Below are 24,054 nucleotides of genomic sequence, written 5' to 3'. Positions count from 1 at the left end.
TCAGGCTGGCCTTGAACTTGTGGCCATTCTCCTGCCTGTGGCTGCCATGGGCTGAGATTGCAGGCATGCATTACCACATTCAGCCTCCATCTGTATTGTTACCCAAGCTTCCACAAAGGTTAGCCTTGTATTGGCTGTCAGTGGCCCTGAGGAACCCGATCTCCAGAGTGGAGTGGAAGGGCCAGTGACATTGGTCAGAGGGGCTCACCCCTATTTCAAGATGCCGGCAACCGCGTCTCAGCTTGCGTAGCCAGCTGAGCCAAGATAATGAACATCGAATGCTTGACTCCAGGGGAGAGTTTTGGGTACCCTCATTCCTGGGGCCTTAGGCACTAAGATGTCGCTGTCCCCACCAGGCCAGGAAAGTGTAGGTGAAACTTTCCATTTAACAGAGGGCTGAGCATATAGGCTCCAGTTAGAAGCTCTGTTCTGCTAACCTCCTGCCTCAGCTTCAGGCACCCCTTACTTTACATAGAAAAAAACCAGGTGTCACTCTGGATTTGAGTGACTCTAAGGTTTGGAGTTGGAAGAATGACATTCCTCACATGCAACAGGTCTTCACTTCACTTCCCCATTTCTGTATAACTGAACTTCCCTAAACTGGGTGATTTAAGCCAGGAGTGGTTAATTCTATGATTTGGCCGTGGGGTTGGGGGTGGAGTGGCAGGGGGGCAAGTCTGAGCTGGTTCTTCTCTGTTCCAATCAGCCATGGGCACTGACCCAGATGCTCTCAGTAGATACCAGACTGAAACACAGAGAGCTCTTCACTCACATGAAGACCTGTGGGACTCTGCTTGGCCTCCGCAAGGCTCTCCTCACACTAGCCTGGGTCCATCGAAGCATGGCTCTCAAGAAACTGAGTCTTCCCGTGGCTAGTGGCTGAGTGACCTCAAAGCTGTCAGGCCTTTACAAGCAAGAGTAGTGTTGGCACACTGTTGCCACTGCTGTCTTGGCTAAAATTAAATCCTAGTTGAGGGGGAATAGACCCCATCTGTAGGTGAGCAAAGTAGTTCACACATCCAGAGATAGAGTGAGGGAGGAGAGGGACCATCCTTGGAGGTCTATTCGTCCCTCAACTCTTCATCTGTCAATTTGGGTCTATTCTATCCCTCCTCCCCCACCCCAGGAAACTAGCTAGGTCTTAGTCCTCTGCTCAGGGGCAAAGAAGGTGCCAGGGTGTGTTGTGGCCAGCAGAGACCTGTGCTTGTGTTCACAGCAAGGCAGCGGGTATGAGAAAACCCCAAGAATGGGTCAAGATGGTTCAGCCACAGAGACCGGAACGCATGCCCCAGGGCTCCAGCCTCACACATGCTCAGCTCCAAAAGAGAAGAGTCACCTATTGTCCCCCAGGCTGTGCCACTCAGAGAGACTGTGTGTCAAGGGCAGATGTGACATACTGTCATATTGTATGTGACCAAGGTACATACAATGTCTCCCATATCACAGAAGCCCCCTAATCCTTAGAGACTTCAGGGAAGCAGGGGCTTCTCAATAATGGCTTGCGTTGAATTTCCACAAGGGGAACAGGGCACAGAATGGGATCTGAGTCAGAGTAAGTAAAAGAGACATTTCCTGCACAAGGAAGATGCACGTTAAGTACCCTATTATTAGGCCATTAAACTCCAGGATTATAAGAGACTTAGTGCTATTAGCCGGAAACACAGGAAGCTCAGGGCCAAAGCCATTTTAAAAATAAAATGGAAAGCTTCATAGAAGAGTTTATGGGAAATATAGAAGTGACTTTGTTAAGATTGTGCAAGTGTGAGGCTAGGACCATCCCCTAGGCCACAGGGGTAACCCTGCTGTTTGGCTTGAAGGCCCTTTCTGGCTGGGGGAGGAGGGTAAATCCTATTTACCTCTGGTCTTGTCCCTTTCATGGGCCCTAGTCTGTTTGCCCACCCAACAGCGGTCACTACAGTGGCCCAGTAAAGCTTACTCTGTCACAGTGGAGAAACTGACAGCTGCTGCGCTCTGGCCACCAGTGGGGGACCTGGTGACAGTCAGGACCTGTGAAGGTGAATGTCCTCTCTTTGGACACTGATAGCAAGTGCATCGTAAGCTGTCGCATAGTAAGCTGCGAGCTGGGCTCGTGCAGCGGTCACTCTAGACCAGGGTGCTGGCAAGCCTGGGGCTCATTTTGAACTTGGGAAGCTGATGCCCAGTGTTTGGGAAGGGCATTTTCTGTCCTTGCTGAAGAGCCAGGTACACCCGAGTGACTTGCTCTGGGTAGCCCTAGCTTTGCTGCTCCGGCCTTCCCTGCTACAGGCCATGCTTGGGTTGCCTTTGAACGTAATCCATCATCAGGACTACTGTTGCATGCTGAATCCTGTGCCCTCCACGCGGCTTCTTTGGACCCACAATGGACTCGTGACCTTCATATACACCCACATCCTGTTCTTCCCAGCAGGCCTGGAACAGCAAAGCTCTTGCCACAGGACTAGGCTCTTGAGCTCAGTTCACTGTTGGCATTCCTGACCCTCCCATTGATTTCCACTCCCTTCTCAGGACTTCAGAGGCTGTGGAGAAGTGGAGGAAGGGCCCAAGGTGCCTACTAGAAGCTGCAAGCAGAGAAAGCAGTGAGATTATCTGTCCCAATGCTGAAACTCTATATCCTGAAGCCCAGGATGGAACACGGCCTTCTCCAGCTCAGATGTAAATGACCACAGACATCACAGCACCAAGACTTGAAGGCATCTGAACCTCACTGCACACAGTCCAACTCCATCAACTAGGAAGGGGCCTTCCGTCAATTTCTCCAAGAGGAAACTGAACCCCAAATGCAGTACACAAATGCTGCTGTCACCCCGGGCACGATGCCTCTCTATCACCAGTGCTCTCTCCTGGCCCTAGGGCTCTACCATGTACTGAGGCTAAGGAAGGTGGGGCACCTGAACACCGTGTTGAGCAGATCTCGCTTATCTCAGATTATACTCACTGTGGGCAGGAAAGGAATCTGAGTGTAGGTCGCCCACCTCCTAAGGCCAAGCTCATCGCTAGGGAGAAGCCCTGGGAACAGCACTGACAGAGTCCATGCAGCCCAAACCTATCGGACAGAAGCAACCAGACGGCAACACACCTAAGCGTGAGTGCCCGCACTCAGCCGTGTTTCTCTGACACGTCTTAATCTTGTCCTAATCTTAGCAGGTACAAGAAGACAGCATCAGCCAGCAGCCCAGAAAGAGACAACACCACCATCCCATACTTGCTCTCCGAGGAAATTTTAAACAGACAAAAGAGACAACAACAGGTAAGAGAGACTATAACTTTATAAAAACAAGATAATACAGCAGTATTTGATTAGATTTTTTCTGGCAAGTTTATAAAAAAAAAATCTGGAATAAAAATGAGAAACATAACTTAATAAAAATTACAAAACTTTTCTTAGAAAGACAATGGAGGGTAATGGTGAGTAGCGAAAGCAGCAGCAAGATGGGAGGAAAGCTGGTTCTGTGGTGAGACAAAGCCTCCAGAGACTGACCTGAGCCTGGGCTGAGTGGGGAAGGAAGGGGCAGGCAGTGACCATCAGAGAGGCGGGGAGGCTTCCCAAATGAGGCCAGGCTGACAGTGGCTGGCAGTGGGTGGAGGGGAATGCAGGCCTCATGCAGCCCCTCTGGCAGGGCCTACAGGCCACATGGCAGTGATCCACAGAACTCTCATTAGAAGTTCCTCTGTCCATTGTTCCCCAGCTGAAGAAAAAAAAAAAGAGAGAGAGAGAGAGAGAGAGAGAGAAAGAAAGAAAGAAAATATAGGGGTTGGGGATTTAGCTCAGTGGTAGAGCGCTTGCCTAGCAAGTGCAAGGCCCTGGGTTCGGTCCCCAGCTCCGAAAAAAAGAAAAAGAAAAAAAAGAAAAAAGAAAAGAAAGAAAATATACACAGTAGCCACTCAGACAACCAAAAGGTAGCCTGGGCTCAGGGGTTGCTTATGGCAAGGCCCAGAAGTACTCTGGGCACAGACTGCCTTGGTTCTGCTTGCTGTTTTACAGAAGTGGGATCGGGATCCACAGAGGGATCTCCTAGACTGGAGCAGGGGCACTCACTCCAAGATGTCGTGTGTCAATCTTAAATGCCTACTCCCCTGCGGCAAGGCTGACGAGCCAGGGAGCCTGGCTTGAGACAGAGACGTCCCAGCACTCCTTCCACCTGCCTCCCCCACAACTGGAGACGTGCGGTACCTGGGGGAGCAGTGTTACTGTTAGATCTCAACTTGGAAAACTAGAGGTGCCTAGTGGGCAGTAGCAACCATGGACTAATTCACATTGTACTTCTCTTCCGCCCCAGCATTCAGAACCTTAGGACAGGATGGAACGAAGAAGGTTAGGAGGCAATAGATGTATGAAAACATGTTAGTACTTTCTCTGTTTTCCACATTTCCGGGCACGCCTTCTAGGGCAGAGCTCACCAAAGTCTTCCACTTCGTTTTCATACTCTTCGTCCTGAACAGTACCTAGAGTTAGGAAGCAAAACAGCAAACACAAGTGAAAATGTCAGCTTCCTGTCCACCAGAGTTTAACATCCTGCTAAACCTGGTTTCTCTGGAATCATTGTTTTAAGTTAAAGAAATGAAGCTTTTTGCCGGGGTTGTAGAGAATGGAACTTTCTGTTGAGTCCTATCCTTGGGAGTTGCTGTGCTGAGTCTGCACAATGACTGAACATCTATGATCATTTCATAAGCAACTACCACAAGCCCAGAATAATGTCCTTCATCTGACAGAGAAACTCTACCACTAACAGTCTGGCAGAGAGTCCTGACATCAGTGGCAAACCCACCGGACACTGGCCTGGAAGCCAGTAGTGCTAAGACTCACAGGAGCCAGGGTTTCACCTGTCCTAGAAGCAGGCCTTACCTTCATCTTTTAAGCGGAGCTCTGTCTTCTTCAGCCACTCTTGTGCGTTCTTGACTGACAGGGTCAGAATTTTGACCTGCCGAGTCATCACTTCCTCTGCTAAAGAAACCAAATGACAAACTCTCTTAACAAAGAGATGGCTTCAGGCATTAGAACACCAAGCACTAGGCCAAGATCCTCACATCCCAAAGCTGCCTTTTGCCACCACAAGCACAGGGTACTTTAAATGAGAGCCCAGTGCCACAGCTGTGGGTCTGCCAATTACCAAAGCAAACCTTTCTGGGAAACTTGTATTCAAAAGATCATCAAGCCCAAACCTGGAGAAAGTGTTTGAATTACACCATTTTTTCAATGTAATTTTGTTAACTTTGTGCTTAATTTACAATGCTGGTAAGAAACAGTCAATAAAGAAGCAAGAGGGAAACCTGACTGTACGAGCAGGTGAGAAGAGCCCTTACTATCAAAGGCTCACACTGAACGTGAGTCAGGGCCATCCTAAGAAGAGAGCTCAGTTCTCCCTAGGGCTCAGCACCTTGTCAGTGCTCTAGGAAATCAGTGCATGGAGAGTAAAGGGGCGCCTCAGAGAGTTTCCTCACAACTTTAACATTCTACCTGTATCTTCTCAACAGCATTCGCTAACACACCAGTTCTCATCTGGAGCACCCAGAGAAACCATCGTCCCTTACAACAGTCACAAACATTTAACTGGTGATGGTCTCAGTGAGATTTTGCTGGAATCTGATAACAGCCTTTTCTAGTCTTTCTGCTGATACTAGCATCCCATTCTCCCTGAGTCAGCTACAACTGGCCATCTCAGGTTCAGGCTCTGGCTCTCACCTTCAGCCCAGGCCTTCCGCCTGTAGAGCTCCTCCACCAGATCTGAAACCTTCCTGATGTGCTCCTGCACCTTCCTCTGCAGCATGTGGCTCTGCTCCTTGGAGCCCAGGTGACTCCGGATCCAGACGCTCTGCTCAATGTCCTGCACCACCACTTTGCCTTCCTCAATGATCGGGTCTACCTTTTCATGGAAAAAATCCAGGTATTTCTGGTAGGCCGCTTGCTGCCTTCGGTGGCCTTCCAGGCGAATGTGCTGCTCATAAGACTCACTGATTCTCTCTCGGCATTCCCTCCCTTCCAGTTCAGCCCTGGAAATGATCACAGCCTCTGTGGCTGCTCCCTCAAATGCTTTGCCAGGACTAAAATAGCTTTCGGGGCTGCGGGTAAACTTCACTCCACACAGGTCGCACTGGGTCCTGTCCACATCGGCCCTTTTGAAGTTCCCAGGCCTGAGCTCCCTATCCTCCTCCCTGCTGTGCTCTGTCTGGATCCACCTCCTCCAGCTGATGCACAGAGACACCACTAGGCAGGCTGTGCGCAGCTTGCGCTGGATCAAGGCCTTTCGCTGCTTCTGGGAAAGAATGGCGGCCAGGAAATTATCTCGGTCTTCCAGGGCCAGCTCATCTAATTCATGAGTCTCATCTTCATCTTCAAAATCCCAGTCCGAGTCAGCAAACTGGTCCATGGGGCCCGTACAGAGCAGGCGGTTCAGCCTGACCTCCTCATGACAGAGGCCACGGACCACAGTGCCTTTGGCATGCACACTGTCCCACCGCCAGTGGCAGTCCACCAGGTACTCTTCATCTCGTTCAAAGAGCAGGTCCTGCAGTGCCTCAGCCACAGACTTCACACTGACAGCCATCAGCACCCGCTGCACCACCTTCTGCAGCCTCTTGGGCACCTGGCCTGGCCAGTCCATGCTCATCAGCTGCAGCCTCTTCTGGATCTCCCGGAAGTGGCGGAACAGAAGTGGCTTGCAGAAGGGCTGCAGGACTTCCTCAGCATTCACCAGCATCACCAAACACAAGACCAGGGTCCGTTCTGCCTCTCCCGATATCACATAGTCTATTTCACTGAAAGAGTCAAGCAGGACATTGAAGTTCATATTCTCATAGCCACACAGCACCTTGACGAGGTAGGACAGGTGGAACCGGAAGTCCCGGATGGCTCTGGTCACATCTTTTGGCTTGTACTCTTGGATGATGGAGAACACGTCCCCAGATTCCCTGTCCTTCTTGCTGGACAGAAACTCCCAGAAGTGCAGGAGTGCAATGTAACTCTTGGGGAGGCACAAGACAGCGTTCTTCCAGAGACGGGTCAGCACCACCCCACAGTGGACAAACTGCAGCTCCAGCAGCACCACTGTGTTGATGATGCTGGGGACCAGCGGCGCTTTGCACCTCTTGATGAGGACATTCATGAAGCGGAAGAAGAGCCTCTTGTAGTCTTCAGGGTTCCTGTGCACATAGAGCTGGTCCATGGAACTCTCTAGCAGCCGGATGAAGCACAGGTAGGACTTCTCCACATTCTCATCTTCCCTGTTGGGCACCAACATGCCAAACTTCCCTTCTATGCCTTTCATCCTGCTGCCTCTACCCCTGCCTCTGTCCTCTCTGTCAGACTCAAGCACTTTCAGCTCCCGGTTGTAATTGTCTTCCTCCTGGTGAAGCAGCTTCTCAAACTCCTCTGGGTAGCTGGAGGACAGGAGGAAAGCCTGCATGGCACTCAGCCACAGGTCTGTGGACTCCCTGCGGCTGTGAGCACTTTCCTTTTGAAACAGGTCGTGGATGTACTCTTTTAGGGCAAACCGGTAGGAGCGAAAGAACTTGTAATTTGCCTTGAGGATTTCTTTGCAGGCCATGGGGTTTTCCGACAGCACTCTCTGGTGGAAATGCCTAGGAAAGAGGAGGTTGAGGAAGGATTTGCAAAGGCCATGTGTATCTGGAGACAAAATATAATCTATTTCTTCAAGTTCTTCAGCTAAGACATTAGGGAACACTTTCTTGGCTTCCAGAAGCAACCCGTTGATTGCAACCAGGTGCATTTTTGACTGAACCATGCACTTGGCTTCACAGCGCCTGAGGGGCCTGTGGAAATCTTCACAGTGCTCGTCCTCACATTTCAAACCCACAATAAACCTCATGCAGATCCCTGGGTAGGTCTTCCCGAGCAGGATCTGTGTGATCTGACACAGTCTGCCCAAAAGGTGCTTGTTCAGGGCTAATTTCACTTGATCAGTTACTACTAAAAAATGATCCTTTGTTTTCTTCTCACTCAAGGTCAAATCCAGGTCTAAAATTATTCTTAATATGGGCCCAGGGTCGTTCTGGGCTATCTGGCAATACTTGGCATCCACCTGAAAAATTCCAAAAAACTCAAAGCAAGATTTGACCATTTCCTTTTCAGCATTGTTGGTCACGTTTTTAAGGGCCCTGACCAGATTGAGAAGGACTTCCAAGCCCCCTGGAGCCAGGGCCAGAACCTTCTGACTCTCAGACTCACACTGGATGGCTGCTTCATAGAGAGCTTCTACCATTCCGGCTGAGTGGTTGAGCATGTCAAACTTGATGAAGGCATCTCTAAGCTTCTGAAAGTCTCTCAGGATAATCCCTTGCAGGAACTGGGCCTCTGCGATGCCGGCCAGATGGCCGGTTTGATAGCAGAGGTCAAGTACTTCTCGCAGAATAGCCTTTGTATGTTCTACGTCAGAATCCCTGGCCACGTTGAGGCGGGCAACCCCCAGGAGGCATGAGGCCTGGAAGTCCTTGTTGGCAGTGAGCCTAGCAGCCTCCAGGAGGCAGCCATGTTGCTTCATCAATAGCGCAGCCTCTTCCCTCCGGCCCTCCCTGTTGAGCAATTCTGCCGCTTCTGCGAGGCGTTTCCGGGACTTGAGGAACACCAGCTGGTCTTCTACATCAAGCTTGGAAAGAACGGCCATCATTTCCTTGCTTTTATTTGCACTCAGGTACTTTGCAGCGGCTTCCAAGTAAAACTGGCTGGCAGAGTAGGAGAGCTTGGGAACAGGAAAGGTCTTGTTCTTTAACATTTCTTCATATCTGTAAAGACACACATGTCAACTTGTCACCAAAGTAGGAAAAGCCCTTCCCTTCTAAGTCAATACAAAGCACTTTAAATAAGGCCCCCATGAGCAGATACTGGAGAAAAGACCTAAACCTGTCTGCCACTCAAACATTTCTTTTAATGCTTCCTGTCCAAGCAAAATGTATGCATATTGCAAAACCAAAAAATAACAATTACTCTGGGTAGTCAGCTTTGGTGAACATGACTGCAATTCTGAAAAAGGACATAATGGTGGCTGCAGCAGTCTTTGTTTTTATCTAGCTTGCAATTCTTCTCTTTTGCTAGGTGTGTATGTGACTGGAATCACGTTACACAGATAAAGCTCTAAGGGGCCCTTGCACTCCACTGACTAGAGTCAGTGTATTCTATTATGAACACAGAGACACACTTTTCATCCACAGCCATCTCTGTGATAATGGTCAAAGCTTAACAAGAGGCTGAGAGGCAGCGTCCACTCTCAAGGACTCTGAGACTGCACTGAAGCATCCTCTCAACTGAGGGAAAATGACCTGTAGGCCACTTCAGAATCAGCAGAGTAACTACCAAGATAAGCCATTCCCTGAGAGGAGGCAGAAGAAGGCAGACAGATGCGAAAGAAGAAAACCACCTACTTTTCCACTGCAATAGCAGCTTCCTCAAAAAGCTCCTCTTGGCAGTACATTCTGAGTGCGAGATCAAACTCCTGAATCTGCTCAAAGCATCGGAAAGCATCTTTGAAGCACTGGCTTCGCTTATAGAAATAGGCAGCGTCTCTTATCTAGAACAGTAAAACGTTACTTTTATTTAAAGCATTCTAATTTTTTAATCTTAAAAATAGTAATAATAAATAATCAATGTGATTATTTGTCTATTTCTTAGAATCTAGTTAAAACCACATACTATAAATAATATAAAAACAAATTCCTTTCAAAATAAAGGGAACAAGCGGGGCTGGGGATTTAGCTCAGTGGTAGAGCGCTTACCTAGGAAGCGCAAGGCCCTGGGTTCGATCCCCAGCCCCGAAAAAAAAAGAACCAAAAAAAAAAAAATAAAGGGAACAAGCTAATCCCAATCTTATGTCTTATACAAAGATGAAGTGCAGGTGGACTACAGATGTAAATACAGGAGCTAGAGAGATGGCTCAGCAGTTAACAGCCCTGGCTTGTCTTACAAGTTCAACTCCCAGCACCTACATGGCAGCTCACAACCACCTTTACCTCCAAGGAATCCAATGTCCTCTTCCAGCCTTCTCAAGCAATGCACACTTGTAGTAAACATGCATACATGCAAGCAAAACACCCATAAACATAAAGAACAAAAAAAGCCTAAAGGTTTAGATATGAAAACCATTGAAGAAAAATGTCTGGGAATATCTGTGTAAGTAAAAAAGTTTCCATCAAACCTAAAGATACAAATCTTTAGGGAAGTTAATCAATTTTATGACTTCAAGTCTATTTATTAAAGGTCTCATGAAAAAAGCTAAAAAAAGTAATTTTAAGGGCTTAGACTATAGCTCAGTGGTAGAACACTTGCTTAAGATTCATGCGAGGCCTTGGGTTCAATTCCCAGCATTGTAAATGGAGACAAAAGGAGGAGGGTGAGGAGGCAAGGGAGACAAGCAACCATAGCACTGGGAACATCACCGTCCAACAACTCACTATGAGAACAGACGCATCTCACTATTGTGGGATCCGATCGCTGGCCACTAGCTAAATCTGAGTAGAAACCTCCTTATATGGAGTACTGTGACCTAAAAACTGAATTTTAAACTGTATTTTTTTTTCTTTTTTCTTTTTTTTCGGAGCTGGGGACCAAACCCAGGGCCTTGCGCCTGCTAGGCAAGTGTTCTACCACTGAGCTAAATCCCCAACCCCAAAACTGAATTTTAAACTGTATTTAATTTTAACTAATCTTAAGTAGCCACATCTGACTAGAAGCTACCATATAAGAATTGCAAATCTAGAACATAAAAAGAATTCCTGTAACTATAAAGACTTTTTAAAATTCATAATTTTTAAGAACATGGGCTCTAACTGCCATTTACAGTGGGGATGTGAACAGCTGACGTGAACATCTTCAGCTTCAGTGACAATCAGAAGAGCACACATCCCAGTGAGCTGCACCTCAGAGGAGCACACATCCCAGTGAGCTGCACCTATAAGCTTGCAAATGCTAGACTCTGTTTACTATGTCCAAGGATGCAGGGAACACAGAATCTTTACACACAAAGTGACATGGCTTTTCTGGAAGCGAGGTGCTCATACCTAGGAAAATGAGGTAATAGTATCAGAAGACCACGGGTAGCAAGGCACTCATAGCAACACATCACAAATGGCTCCAGCAAGACCGAGTCATGCTTCACCAGTGTTGCATGGGGCCACCAGGCATTGGTGAGCAGCCTGGACTTTCATCACTGGAGAACTGGGGTAGTGACACATGGAGAGCTCACTCTGAAATGTCACTGTGGTGGAGACACAGCCAGAGCTTAGCACAAGAGAAATGGTGGGAGGGCAAAAGCACAGAACAAGGTGGCACTTAAACCAACTTAGAACACATGTGTACAAAAGACACCACTGTCTAACGTTAAACCAACTTAGAACACATGTGTACAAAAGATACCACTGTCTAACGTTAAACCAACTTAGAACACACATGTACAAAAGACACCACTGTCTAACCTTTAGCAGGGTGAGAATGTGAGGCGGAAGCCAAGTTAAGAGACAAGGGTATAACCAGCTCCTTCCCATGGCAGAGACTGGGAGGCAAAGGGAGGGGGGAGGAAGCAATGGGCAAAACCTGTATCTCATAGTCTCTAATTAGGGCTCAAGACGGTAGCACCGAAGACAGCAGGGCAGACTCTAAAGAACTTGCAAAGCATCTCAATTCCTACACCGTGGGATGACTGTTCCCAGTAATGCTATTCTACCCCAGCCCCACCCTCATCTCCCTTGCAAGTCATATCCCACAACAAACATGGAGCAGCACTGGGAGGGCCTGATCCCCTTCCCAGACACTGACCTGGGGCCCACACTTTCAACTTCTAGTAGGTCTCATTCCCCATCCCCTACTTTGACTTCACACAGACACAAAAACCTGAGTTCCAAATGGAGGGTAGGAAATCGGCAGATGACACAACAGCTCACAGCCCCATGCTTCTACCACAGTTTTTCCAACTCCCAGACTGTTTTAAATTCTTACTCCACAACTGATATACTGACAAGGAATGGCTGGGGTAGGGAGGTGACTCAGTGGTTAAAGTATTTCTGCAAGCCTGAGGACTAGAGTTCTGATCACCAGAACCCAGTTAAATGCCTGGTGAGAGGAGTGGTCAGAAAGTAAAGATAGGGAATTCCCCAAAGCAAGCTAGCTGGCAAGACTGGCCATATCAGTGAGCTCTTTGATTCACTGACCTTGCCTCAATGACTGAAGGTGAAAGAGAAATGGCAGATGATTCCCAACATCAACTGGGCACGCACACACAAACACACACACACACACACAAAGACATATACACACACATACACACATGCACACAAACATACACACACAGACATACACACAGACATACATACACATACACAGACATATACACACATACACACATGCATACCCACACACACATACACACATGCATACACACACCTAGACATACACATACACACACATACACACATGCATACACACACCTAGACATACACATACACACATGCACACACATACATACACACACATACACACATGCGCACACACACGCATACACATGAACACCGATGGCAAAGGAAACAAAGGAACTGCTGAGAGAATATGACTGCCACCTGGAGTCACAGCAGTGTGATGTAGCTGTGAACAATTTCTAACTGCTTATTTTATTTCCCTGTTTTAATCCTGCCACAAACAAGCAGCCAGTTGTGGCCCACTGCCAGCTTGCCAACCACTGAGAAGCCATGTTCAGACTAGCTCTGCCCAACAGAACTCTGAGCAATGATTCTATTTTGTAATGATGAGCATTCACACGAGGCTAGTGACAAGGAGCGTCAAACTTTTAACTTTATTTCCTCTTAATTAATTTTACATCAAGTAACTGCACATGGCTGTTGAATTAGACAGTGATGATCTAGATAATTACTAGAAACACGCACGAAAACTCCATGTAAACACCAGGCTACTTACTCAAGCTGACTCCAGACTATGAACATATGGAAAGAGAAAGCAAAAATATTCTAACGTCCATCTGGCTTGGGTCTGCAACTCGGCCTCTCTGTGGCTGACTTCAGGCCTTAAATAGTAACACAGATGTGGATGAACACAGACACACTCACTCTCTCTCTCTCTCTCTCTCTCTCTCTCTCTCTCTCTCTCTCTCTCATGAACAAGTGGAGAAAGAACAATCACAGATCACAGGGCCAGTCTCTCCTTCCTTCAAGAATTAGAGCCTCTTCCTGACACAAGCAGAGGCTGAGCACCACCTGCATTTGCCCAGATGAAGCCCCATTCTTCAAGCAGTGGCCTTGGGTGGGACCATACCTTTCCCAGCCTCTCACACAACTGGGCAGAGAGCTGGAACTCCTTGGCGTAGCTCAAACACTTAAGAGATAGCTTTGGTTCATTGCACTCCAAGTAAGTCTTCGCCAGTTCCAAATACTGCAGCTCCTTCTCCCTGGGGAAAAGAACCCAGCATTGCCATGAAATGCGGCTGGCATATTCAACCTGCTGCTCTCATCAGAGCGCGTCTCAACTGATCCTGAGGCACTTACTTGGGGCTGAATTTCTTGGATTTCATATTTAGGGCAGTGTAGTGGGCCAGGGCCAACTTCTCCTTCTCAAATGCATCTCCTTTTTGGTAACATTTAGCTGCAACCTAGAATAAGTCAAAGGTTTGATTCCCAGCAAGGTAACAGAGTTAATAGAACAAGAATTAAGGCATGCATTGTGTTCCTATGGACAGAGCTCTGTGTCTGGCACAGCCCAGTCTGACAGGGAAGAACAGGAAGGTGTAGGTAATTTAAAGAGCGGCGTCTCCAAAGACAGAGCTGGGTGGGACCAGCTAACACAGCCCACAGGTTTCATTAGGAAATAGCCAGTGGCCACAAAAAGGTGAATACAACATATATCTATAGGCCACCATGACACCAACTGTTTAATCTTCCAATAGCCACACACAGGGCGGACCCTCCTCACTGTATGTAGTAGCAACCTCAGTCAGAGCCATGGAGCAATGGGTCCGAAGTCCCCCAGTGGCTTTTCTGGGCTTTGACATAGTTGCTAACTCCAGTGGCACCTGCGTGCTAGCAGACATCAGTAGTGTGCTAGTAGACGTGATGTTGTAGAGATACGGTAGAGAGAGCATCAGAACACATCCAGATCCTGGGAGCATGCAGATCTGTTTACAAACCTCTGACTATGAGATGTGCAAAAGGGTGCCAAAGGGTCTCCAAGCATAGTTCAAACCCTGGTCAGCAGAAAGCTGTCCTTCTGAAACAGGGGTGCCTCACTGTCTCAAAGCATGAGCCAGAGAAGCAGCAGGCTCACTGCACCCGGCATTAGGTAGTGATGCAGGGGGCACTGGTAATGCTTTCTGGTGACTCAGCCTGAGCGACCTCTCCCACTCATGCTCTTTCCGCCTGTCATTCCAGGACCACGGGTCTGGGGCCTGCACCACCCTCCTTCCCAGCTAGGGCCTTTGCATGCACTGTTCTAGCTGAAATGCTCCCACGTCCTTTCTGCCTAGTTCTATTTATTCTATAGTCCCAAGACCCCCTTCCTCAAAGAAGGCTTCCCTGACCTCCCGTGTCCAGAACACACCTGGGGACCCTGGTCCTCCTCCATGACACCTGCAATACTGAACTGTGCACTTGTCTAGAGTCCACTGTTGCTCACCATCATGTTCCTAGGATCTAAATAGACTGTCTGGCCCATAGCTCAACAAGTATCTGTCGGATGAATGATCTTGCACGGTGGTTCTGACACATTCATTGACATGCAGCCAAAAACTCAATAAGCCACCTGAGTCCTGAAGTCCTTTAGCAGGGTCAAAATAAAGTCAGGCGAGGAGAAGGCTTTTTATAACATTCTCATCTGTGCCGGCTCCCCTAAAAAAATTTTAGATTCAAACATTCAAAAGGTATTTTTAAAGGGATAAATAATTGGAATCCCATGGACAACACATATGGGTAACATCAATGATGTTCTGAAAGGAAGGAAAGGTGAGACTTCCTATTACAGCTCGTGCCCACAGCTGCTGCTGCTGCCCATCTTGTCTTGCCATTCCCTCCCTGCTGCCTCCCTCCACCCTGACAAAAAATATTTTGTTTTACAGCAGCCAAATGTTCAGTACTTCTATCAATTTCTGGCTAGCAATTTCTAAGGCTAAATACTACATATTTAGAAATGACTTTCCATGCATGCCAAATCTGTAACAGCATGGTTATTTCTTCACCTCATGCCACAGCGCCCTCACAACTCTGACCTCTGCCACACTCCTCTGGCTATACCTCTGCTCCTTCTACTCCTGCAGTCATGAGTCTGCCTGTCTCCTTGTCCTTCAGTGTAGGCTGTGACTTATCAGCTTATTGTGTCCAATGGGAATTCAGCAGATGGGGTAGAGAGTTAATTCTAAGACCAGGCCTCCAAGGACTGACACACGTCTTTGAACCCTAGTATGATATAAACTAGCCCAAACTGACCTGTTCAAGGATCAGGGACAAGTTTTCCAAGACTGCAGTGACAACCCCCCAACCCCATTATCAGAGCCAGGAACCAGCCAATAACCAGAAACAGAGCAACACAACTGAATGGGAGTTAAGTGTAGACATGCGAGTTCTCCAGGTGAGCCCAGAAGCTACTCAGCTGGTTCAAATTGCCAGTCCTAGAGCCGGGGCAGCACACATTACTGGTGATGAGCCACAGTCCAGGTATAAGGTATTTGTTATGCAGTAACAGGTGGCTGAGAGACCCAGAGAGATGTTCTTTTCTGTGCATGTAAACCATTTCCCCTGTCATTTCCAAGGACAAAACTCTTCTAGGAATCGAGGCTCAGGAAACTTAAAGCACTCTGCCCCAGGTATGTGGAACGCAGACACCTCAGGGCACGGCTTTAATCAGTTCTGAACTGCAGTTCCAGGGTCTTCACCACTGCCCAGTTCCTTCACTCAGGCCTAACTTTACAGAATCCAATAATGAGGGTTGCTAGGGCAACAGAATGAGCCCCACAGAGAAACCAGTCTCACAGTTTCTCTTAGTCATAGGAGCAAACCCATGGGCATCCTTCTGTGTGACACTTGAGAAGCTGGATACCACACATGGGGTGCAGAAGTCAAGAGCGCCATCTGTGAAACCCAGCACAGCTGCTTTCATCTGCAGACGTGAGGACCCAGTCACCCAGGTGCCCAGGCAAGCAGATCCAGAAGGTGTGATCTTTTAGGGCTCTGTATGTAGTGGTGTTGCTGCCCACAGAATCCTCCTTCCTTTCTTGCAAGACAGAAAAAATCTGCTCTACATAAAGGGCTGAAGCTGTCAGGCAGGACTGTATGCCCAGATGACTTCACGGAGATGGGGACAAGCGGCCTAGGACTGACCAGGAAAACTATGAGCAAGTCCACTGGGATCCTAAAGAAGCAAGTGCCTGCCTTCATCCCTGTGTGGATGCAGCTGCAGCAGCCACTTGCAGAAACCAAGGGGAACACTCTAGCAAGATGCACAGACAAAGGGAAGAAATAAGACTGGGCCTCTGACTGTTTTGTTGAGCTGCAAAAATCAATCAAAGAAATAAAAATAGGACGGCAGGGACAGACCATGGCGCTCTACCTACCTATCGGTATGTGCCAGCAATGGCTGGAATGAAGAGCTACCCATGGCTTCACGGACTGGGGAGGGAAGGGGGCAGGGATCTCTTCTCCTGTCAGGACAAACTCAGAAGTGACAGAATCACTGCCATCCTCACTGTGTCCTAGTCAGCAGTGTGATAGTGGGAGACCTTCCCATGAGTTCTGCGGAGGCCAGCAGTCACAGACATCCCTCACCCTGGATGTCTGGCCCAGCTCCTTACCTTCCAGCACTGGTGCTTGGCATAATAGTCTCCTTGTATGATCCACTCATCAGGGGTTGAGGTCTTAACAAACATGCTATCATCAAAGTCTACAATGAAAGTAAAGAGCCAGTTGGTTTCTCCAAGTGGTAGCCATTGACTTAAACCTGTTTGACCTAAACTGTCTCCTTCCATATTCATTTGTTGAACTCTCTATCTCTACTGCTTCAAAGCAGAGCTTTATTCAGAGCGTGATCCTTAATCCAATCTCACTGGTGTCCTTGGAAGAGATAAGGATACATCACACACACACACACACACACACACACACACACACACACACACACACACAAGTGCACCACACAAAGCAAAGACAGACCATGTGAGGACACAGTGAGAAGGTGTTGCTCATCTGGAAGCCCAAAAGCAACCTCAGAAGAAACTAACCAAGTCCTCACCTCACCCACGCCTGGTATCAACTAGAGAAATGAGAAAACGACTTCCTGTGGTGCTCATGCTGACTGTCTAGACTTCATCAACATGTGTTTTAGCACCGAGACCAGTTGGTATAGGTTTCAGAAGGAGGATGTGCAAGTAAGAAAAAGACATAATTTGCTTTTTTTAAATTCTGGTATACTTTCCTTGTCTGTAGCTCTGAGGTAGAAGACACACAGTGATTATTAATTAATTCCTCCTTGAAAATCCAAAGCTAACTAGCTCCCAGATTCAAGGAAACAGGATCTTACAATACATACGCTACTTGGATTCTGTTGGAGTTCCATCTTGGTAACCTACAGTAAACTGGAACCAGCACACTATGGAGTACTGGGTGTTCACTCTCATGTGTGCATGAATGCTTGACATAGTGAGCTATGGCTCACTGCCACTGACCAGCCTTGTTAGAAAATATTGTACTCACTTATTGTAGCTGAAGAAAAGACAAAAATTCAAAATATAGTTTCTACTGAAGTGTATCAGCTATGTATACCAATGTGAATCTAAAACATCCCAAGCTGTCCCAAGCTGAACAAAACCCATTTTTGTGCTTTAGCTGCCAATATTGTCCTCACAGGGGTAGGCAATCCAACACATCCCTGTGGTGGGCACACACTACTGTAGCCATCAACTGTCTGTCCTTCCTGTTCCATACAAACCTTCCTGTAACTGCACCAATCCTCCCCACCCATGAGCCTCAGAATGTCACGAGCAATGAGCAGCAATGCAGTTCATGAAGTACCAGAGATACGGTGGATGCCAAGGCATTGAGCAAACCAGATCAAAGATCAAGGAGCCAGAGACATCTAGACTGGAAGGCACCAACAGAAGGGGCAACCGAGGCAGAGCTGCACGGCCCACTCCGTCCCTTCTTCTGTTCACTAGTCGTACGGAACAGGACGCAGCAAGGACTCTGCAGCCACAAATGCTGCTCTCTGTTCTGGGAGGGAGTTTATATCCACAGCAAAACTCCACACCACATCTGAAGAGGACAAGATGACCAGGGTAAAGAAGCCCAAAATGTGTCACCACCACACTCAGCTCTCACTCAGCCATACCGGAGGGATAGGTGCTCTGGAAGAGTGTACTGTGTCGGTCCATAGCATGTGACTAAGGCTAACCGTGCTCTTGTGTTCCTACTGCTGCTATGCAAAAGGAACTGTGGCTCTTGAATATATTAACTTTGTGAATAAATTACCTATCTTAATCATCTCTCCAATGGTACCAGACCACATCTGGAGTATGAGTTACAGGATAAATTAGAAGTTATATACTATGCCAACCCACTCCGTTTCCTTTAGTGAGCAGGGAAAGGCCCATGAAGAGAAAGCTGGGCATGAACCAGAACATGTTCAGACAGCGGGGTCCTTGAGAAGATGGGTTTTTAAATTTTAAACCCTCAACTTCTCTCACCTTTTTTGAAAGAACGGTTGGTTTTTAGGAAAGGAATGTTGGATCCCAGTCCCCAGTTGAGCTATGAGAATAACCAGAAGTAGACATTCAGCAAGCCTTTCTGCAGTACCTAAGCCCTGCTTCTTCCCCACCCTCAGAGAAATTAACCTAGAATAGTCTAGAGGAATCACCTCATAACGAGCTCTCAAGAAAGACAGATTTCTTCTCCATTAAGGGAAGATTTCTTCAAGCTTATCTTACTCAGAGAACTTCACTGTTTTATTAGCTAGTCTTTGTAAATTATGATGATGATAATATATGATGATGATAATGTATGATAATTCTGTAAAGCCCTCTAACACTGCAGAGGAGCTAAAAGAGAAGGAAATGATGTCCACATCTATTCTAAAAGTTCACATTCACAAGACCTATATAAGAATAAGCAATGTAAAGTTAGTATCAGAGTAGCAGCCCTGCAACTGTGTCCTCATGCGTTTCCCTCCCCCATGGGGCTCTCTGCTACTCATCCCCAGGAGCTGATTAGATACAAATAACAGAGACTGGCCATGAGCACATGAAGAGAGGCTGGGGAGGTGGGGGAGGGGATGGGGAGAGAAGGGACAAAGGGGGAAAAGGGCAAGAGCAAGAGAGTGAGAGAGGGAGAGCAGGAGGGCAAGGAGACCAAACACTCACTTGCAAAGGCCAAATAACAGATGTTCCCTAAAGCAGCAGACTCTCCCCAACGCATCACCAACACTCTTTCCTAGATGCCTTTACATAACTAAGCTAAAATTTTGTTTTCTGAGAAAATCATGGAGGGGGTACTATTAAACAAAACGAAACTCTATAGCCCAGGCTGGAAGCACAGGTCAGTGGTAGAGCACTTGCATAGGGCCGAGGTTCAATCTTCAGCACTACAAAACACAAAACATCAAAACTGTGCCCTTTCTACATGACTATCAGAACAGTAGAGAGATGCATCTTTCCTCTGACAGCAAGGATATTTTAATGAGATCTTACCTTTATTTTCATCTGTCTTTACAACTTGGACAAAATCTCTCCTAATGAAATATTTGAAAGCAGGAGCCCGTTTCTCTAGGTTTTCATCAAAGATCCAGAGGTTGACCCGAGCCCGCGTGATGGCAGTGTATAGCTGCTTCAGCTCTCCATTGAGGAGCTGAGAAGGTTGAGGACACAGATGATGAGCCTTGTGCCCAACTGACAGTATGAAGATGCTTTAAAGGGTTTACTCTAGTTTGGGGAAAACACAAAAGCTAAGCTAACTTTAACTTAATTTATTATTTGTATGTGTACTATACGCACATGTGTCGGCACCCAAACTTAATTTATTATTTGTATGTGTACTATATGCACATGTGTCGGCACCCATGTACAGGTCACAAGACAACTTTGTTGAGTAAGTACAGTCCTTCTCCTTGAATTCTCCAGGAACTGAACTCAGGTAGCCAGGTTTGCCTGCAAGCATTTTGCCCACTGAGCCATCTCACTGGCCCACAAAAAGAAATAAGGTCTTAGCGGCTGAAGAACTGATTGTGCAGTTAAGAGCAATGGCTGCTCCTGTAGCCTGAATCCCATCTCCAGTCACCGAGTCCCAGCAGGCAGCTCATATGACTGTAACTCGAGCTCCAGCAGATCTAACATCCTCTTCCAGCCTCCATAGCAACCCAAATACTCATAAAGAAATAAGCAAATAAACGTTTTTACAAAATTAAATTTTAAAGACTTACTGTAGACCTTTGAGCAGAACACCAAGACCTCGCATTGCTGTGACTTGCTCTTTAAAACTAAGACACTATACCTTGTACAGCAACTGTTATTACTACTAAACCAGCCCAGTCACATTCTGCGAGTCGAGTCTATCAGATATCCTAAACAGAGCTTAGCTCCAGAGGAACTGAATGGCTGGAAGGCACGTCCACCTGCGTGGTCCGAGCTCTGCAGAAAGGGAGGAGGCAGCCAACACCACTTTCCCTTCCCCACTCCCATCGCTGAGGTAATGGAAGAACGGCCACCTGCAAGGAAAGCTCCTTTCTCATCTTCTCTCCAAGCCTTAGTTGCTCTTTCCACAATAAATCAATCATCACTGTGTGGACAACTGTGCATATTCACCTTGTACATTTCTGGGTTCACCATAAGGGACCGAGCCTGGGACGAACTTGACTTCTCCAAGGGAACATCAAGCAATGGGCAGTTTTCCTCTCTGGAGTCAGATGACGGTATGAATGAGGATATGATCTTCCATTCCTTATAAGCCTGGACAACAACAACAACAAGTTGAAGAACAACAGACTTTGCTTTGCAGTGCCTCCCAAGCTTCGTGGAGAACTGAGCCCCACCCAGAGGTGTGGAGCCTTACCACAAGCTGTATAGAGGAACACATCCCATGTCCTCAGAGTAGGTGGGAGGAGATAAGGTTGCATAGGCACAGGTCAAAGAAGCTACCATGAAAATACACCAACACTTACATAAGACGGTTTAGAAGCCAGATGTAGGTACCCAAGATGGGCAAAAATGCTAAGGGCCCCAGGGTGTTATAATAATTCAAAGAATGTCAACAAACAGTATGGACAGAGGAAACCATACTGCTTTTCATAATGTGGTTAAGAGATGTCACATAGGGACAACATTTAAGACACAGGGAGCAGAATTATCTAAATTAGTCAACTAAGAATGGAGAAAAAATCAGATGCTGTATGCTAACATGATATAAGTTAGACAAGACATATTAATAACTAAATTTTCTATTTACTATCTGAACTTGAACACAATGTTCTTAACAGCGAATAATAGAACAACTGGAATTTGCTGGTAAAGAAAAGGAGATAATCAATGTTGGGGTATAGTACTTGTTTTTAATTTCCTCTTTTCTTTACCCAGCCCCCCAAAGCTAAAGTGGGTTAATAATAATAATAAAGTTTACTTCCTGGAAATGGGTAGCCACAAACCATCTGAGCATCTTTGCTCCCCTCCCAGCAGTTTTAAAATACATCTAGCTTCTTTGGCCCCTTTGTCAGCCCTCCTCCCCCTTTTTTTGCCTCTTTGCCCGCCAGGAGAATGTCAGCATTTTTACCTGCTTTCCTTGAACAGCTTGCTAAATAGCTTTGAAAGAGGGAGTTATGAGTATGTCCTAAAGAGTTTTTCTAAACCTTTCAACTATTCAAATAATTTTACCTATGGCTGACATCACTTCTTAGACTATGGTAATTCTTAGAGTGTTATTATGGCTAGGGGATGGCAATACCTCCTCTAAACTGTGAGTCATAACCACTTTGGTGGGGGCACCTAAGACCGTCAAAAAGCATAGATATTTACATTAAGATTTGCAACAGTAGCAAAAATACAGTTATGAAGTAACAAAAAGAAATAATTGATGGTTAGGGGTCACCACAACATGAACTGTATTAAAGGGTCACAGAATTAGGAAGGTTGAGAACCCCTGCAAAAGGTCAGATATGCATGTTACACGGTCTCTCACTGGTCAATCTGCCATAGATCTAAAACAACCACGGACAACAGGGGAATGAATGGACATGCTATATTCCAATAAAGCTATTGGTCAAAACTAAATTGAGTTTCATATACTTTCCATGTGCCAAGAGATAGTATTTTTCTTTGACTCAAAAATGTAAAAATCCATTCTTAATATCAATATATGGAAAACAGCCAGTGGGCTGGAATTGGTCAGCAGGCTTCAGAATTAGTTTCTGACCCTAGCAAGGCTGAACTGCCCAGATTACATGTGGTACTCAAAATGTGAAACTCCCAGGAGTCTCAGACTTTAGACATCACTATCTTCTAAGTGTAGCCACTTCGTTCTCTAGCTTCTCCTTTTTGTAAAGTGATGTAACTTGACACCTTTGTAGGGCTCAAGGATGTCCAAACCATGAAGTGGTTAGAGCTGATTAATGTTTGCTTTAAATTATTCTAACTACGTGATTAAATGAAGTGTAATGACTAAAGCACTGTCTACTAAACATGGCTGGTTGTGTTACTATAAAAATCGATTATGGGGTTCATTGCCATAGTCTAAGAAGCCATAGGTAAAATTATTTGAATAGTTGAAAGGTTTAGAAAAACTCTTTAGGACATACTCATAACTCCCTCTTTCAAAGCTATTTAGCAAGCTGTTCAAGGAAAGCAGGTAAAAATGCTGACATTCTCCTGGCGGGCAAAGAGGCAAAAAAAGGGGGAGGAGGGCTGACAAAGGGGCCAAAGAAGCTAGATGTATTTTAAAACTGCTGGGAGGGGAGCAAAGATGCTCAGATGATTTGTGGCTACCCATTTCCAGGAAGTAAACTTCCATTATTATTATTATTATTATTATTATTATTATTATTATTATTATTATTATTTCAAGATGAACACAAGAAGAGGCTGTGTGTTTGTAGCATGGAAAACAGACCTGCGCACTTGGGACCATAAAAGGAGCTGCTTCTTCCAAGTAAAAGGCCTGGATTCCACAGCAAGTCTCTCACAAAGTTTGTGGGTTTCCTGCCCCCATCCCTCTCCCACGTGAGTGTGAAAGAAAGAACGACTCGGGACAGGGTGTAAGTAGCAGTCACCCTTCCAAATCCCAAGGACGGCTTAGGGGTGTCTGGGAGAGTAACTTCTCCACTAAGATGAAGAAACATCCTATAAGGTGTGATAAGGCCACTCCTTGGTCGGCCTCCCCAGCTCTGACAACAACCTGGTAATTAGGTGAATCGACAGGCAAAATAAATCTGGAGAGAACACACAGTGTCCACCCATGCCCATGCACACCCAGGTCCAAATGCCCACCCAGGTCCAAATGCCAGATGTTCCAAGGCAGTGCAGGAACAAAGACAGACAATCTCCCCCATCCCTCAGGTCACACATCACCACTGTTCAGAAACTTTCATCCAGCCACCTCTAAGGAAACTCTATTCCAGACCACGGAGGGTGGGGAAGTTTGATCTGCCTTCCCTCTCTTTCCCCCAGGCACTTCCTTCCCTTTGCTTGTAGCATTTTCTTGGTCTGGAGATTGTAAAGGATGAATTGGGGGCACTCTTTGCGCCAAGGAACACACGAGTGCATTACACCAGGAAACACCGCATAAACATATTTATCGGAGGTCTCCTCGTGTACACAGAATAAAGCAAATACTTTCAAAGGATTCTGTTTAGGTGTTTGCTGTTTTTGTGTATTTCAGAGTTTCACACAGTCTGAGTCATCAGTGGAAGGACAGGGAGGAGCCTGTGCCATTCCCAGGATTAGGTAAAAGAATAACTGATTTTTCTTTCAAAAGCAAAGCTCCCCCACATAGATCCTTAAATCTTTGACCTTTGACTTTATCACTGGCATGTGCATACAAATGGCACTGAATAAAGGACAGGAACAACAAAGTCTTACCCCTTTCTCTTTC

General features: G+C 46.6%; 1 protein-coding gene across 4 annotated transcripts in view; it reads right to left on the bottom strand.

Annotated features, from left to right (window-relative positions):
- Positions 1 to 4,326: 4,326 nt before the first annotated feature.
- The window catches only part of Trank1 (tetratricopeptide repeat and ankyrin repeat containing 1), a 76,462-nt gene continuing 56,734 nt past the window's right edge, over positions 4,327 to 24,054 (bottom strand). For all 4 annotated transcript variants that reach the window (XM_032910845.1, XM_032910849.1, XM_032910846.1 and 1 more), the window contains exons 14-22: positions 20,781 to 20,924; positions 19,671 to 19,827; positions 16,785 to 16,873; positions 13,495 to 13,598; positions 13,265 to 13,397; positions 9,373 to 9,518; positions 5,681 to 8,736; positions 4,844 to 4,942; positions 4,327 to 4,443 (exon numbers count right to left, since the gene is read on the bottom strand). In XM_032910845.1, coding sequence (XP_032766736.1) covers positions 4,343 to 4,443; positions 4,844 to 4,942; positions 5,681 to 8,736; positions 9,373 to 9,518; positions 13,265 to 13,397; positions 13,495 to 13,598; positions 16,785 to 16,873; positions 19,671 to 19,827; positions 20,781 to 20,924 — 4,029 coding nt within the window. In that variant the 3' untranslated portion in view covers positions 4,327 to 4,342. The remainder of the gene's footprint in view (positions 4,444 to 4,843; positions 4,943 to 5,680; positions 8,737 to 9,372; positions 9,519 to 13,264; positions 13,398 to 13,494; positions 13,599 to 16,784; positions 16,874 to 19,670; positions 19,828 to 20,780; positions 20,925 to 24,054) is intronic.

Source organism: Rattus rattus, chromosome 8 (assembly GCF_011064425.1).
Source record: "Rattus rattus isolate New Zealand chromosome 8, Rrattus_CSIRO_v1, whole genome shotgun sequence".
Taxonomy (NCBI): Eukaryota; Metazoa; Chordata; class Mammalia; order Rodentia; family Muridae; genus Rattus; species Rattus rattus.
This window is presented reverse-complemented; position numbering and strand designations above follow the sequence as displayed.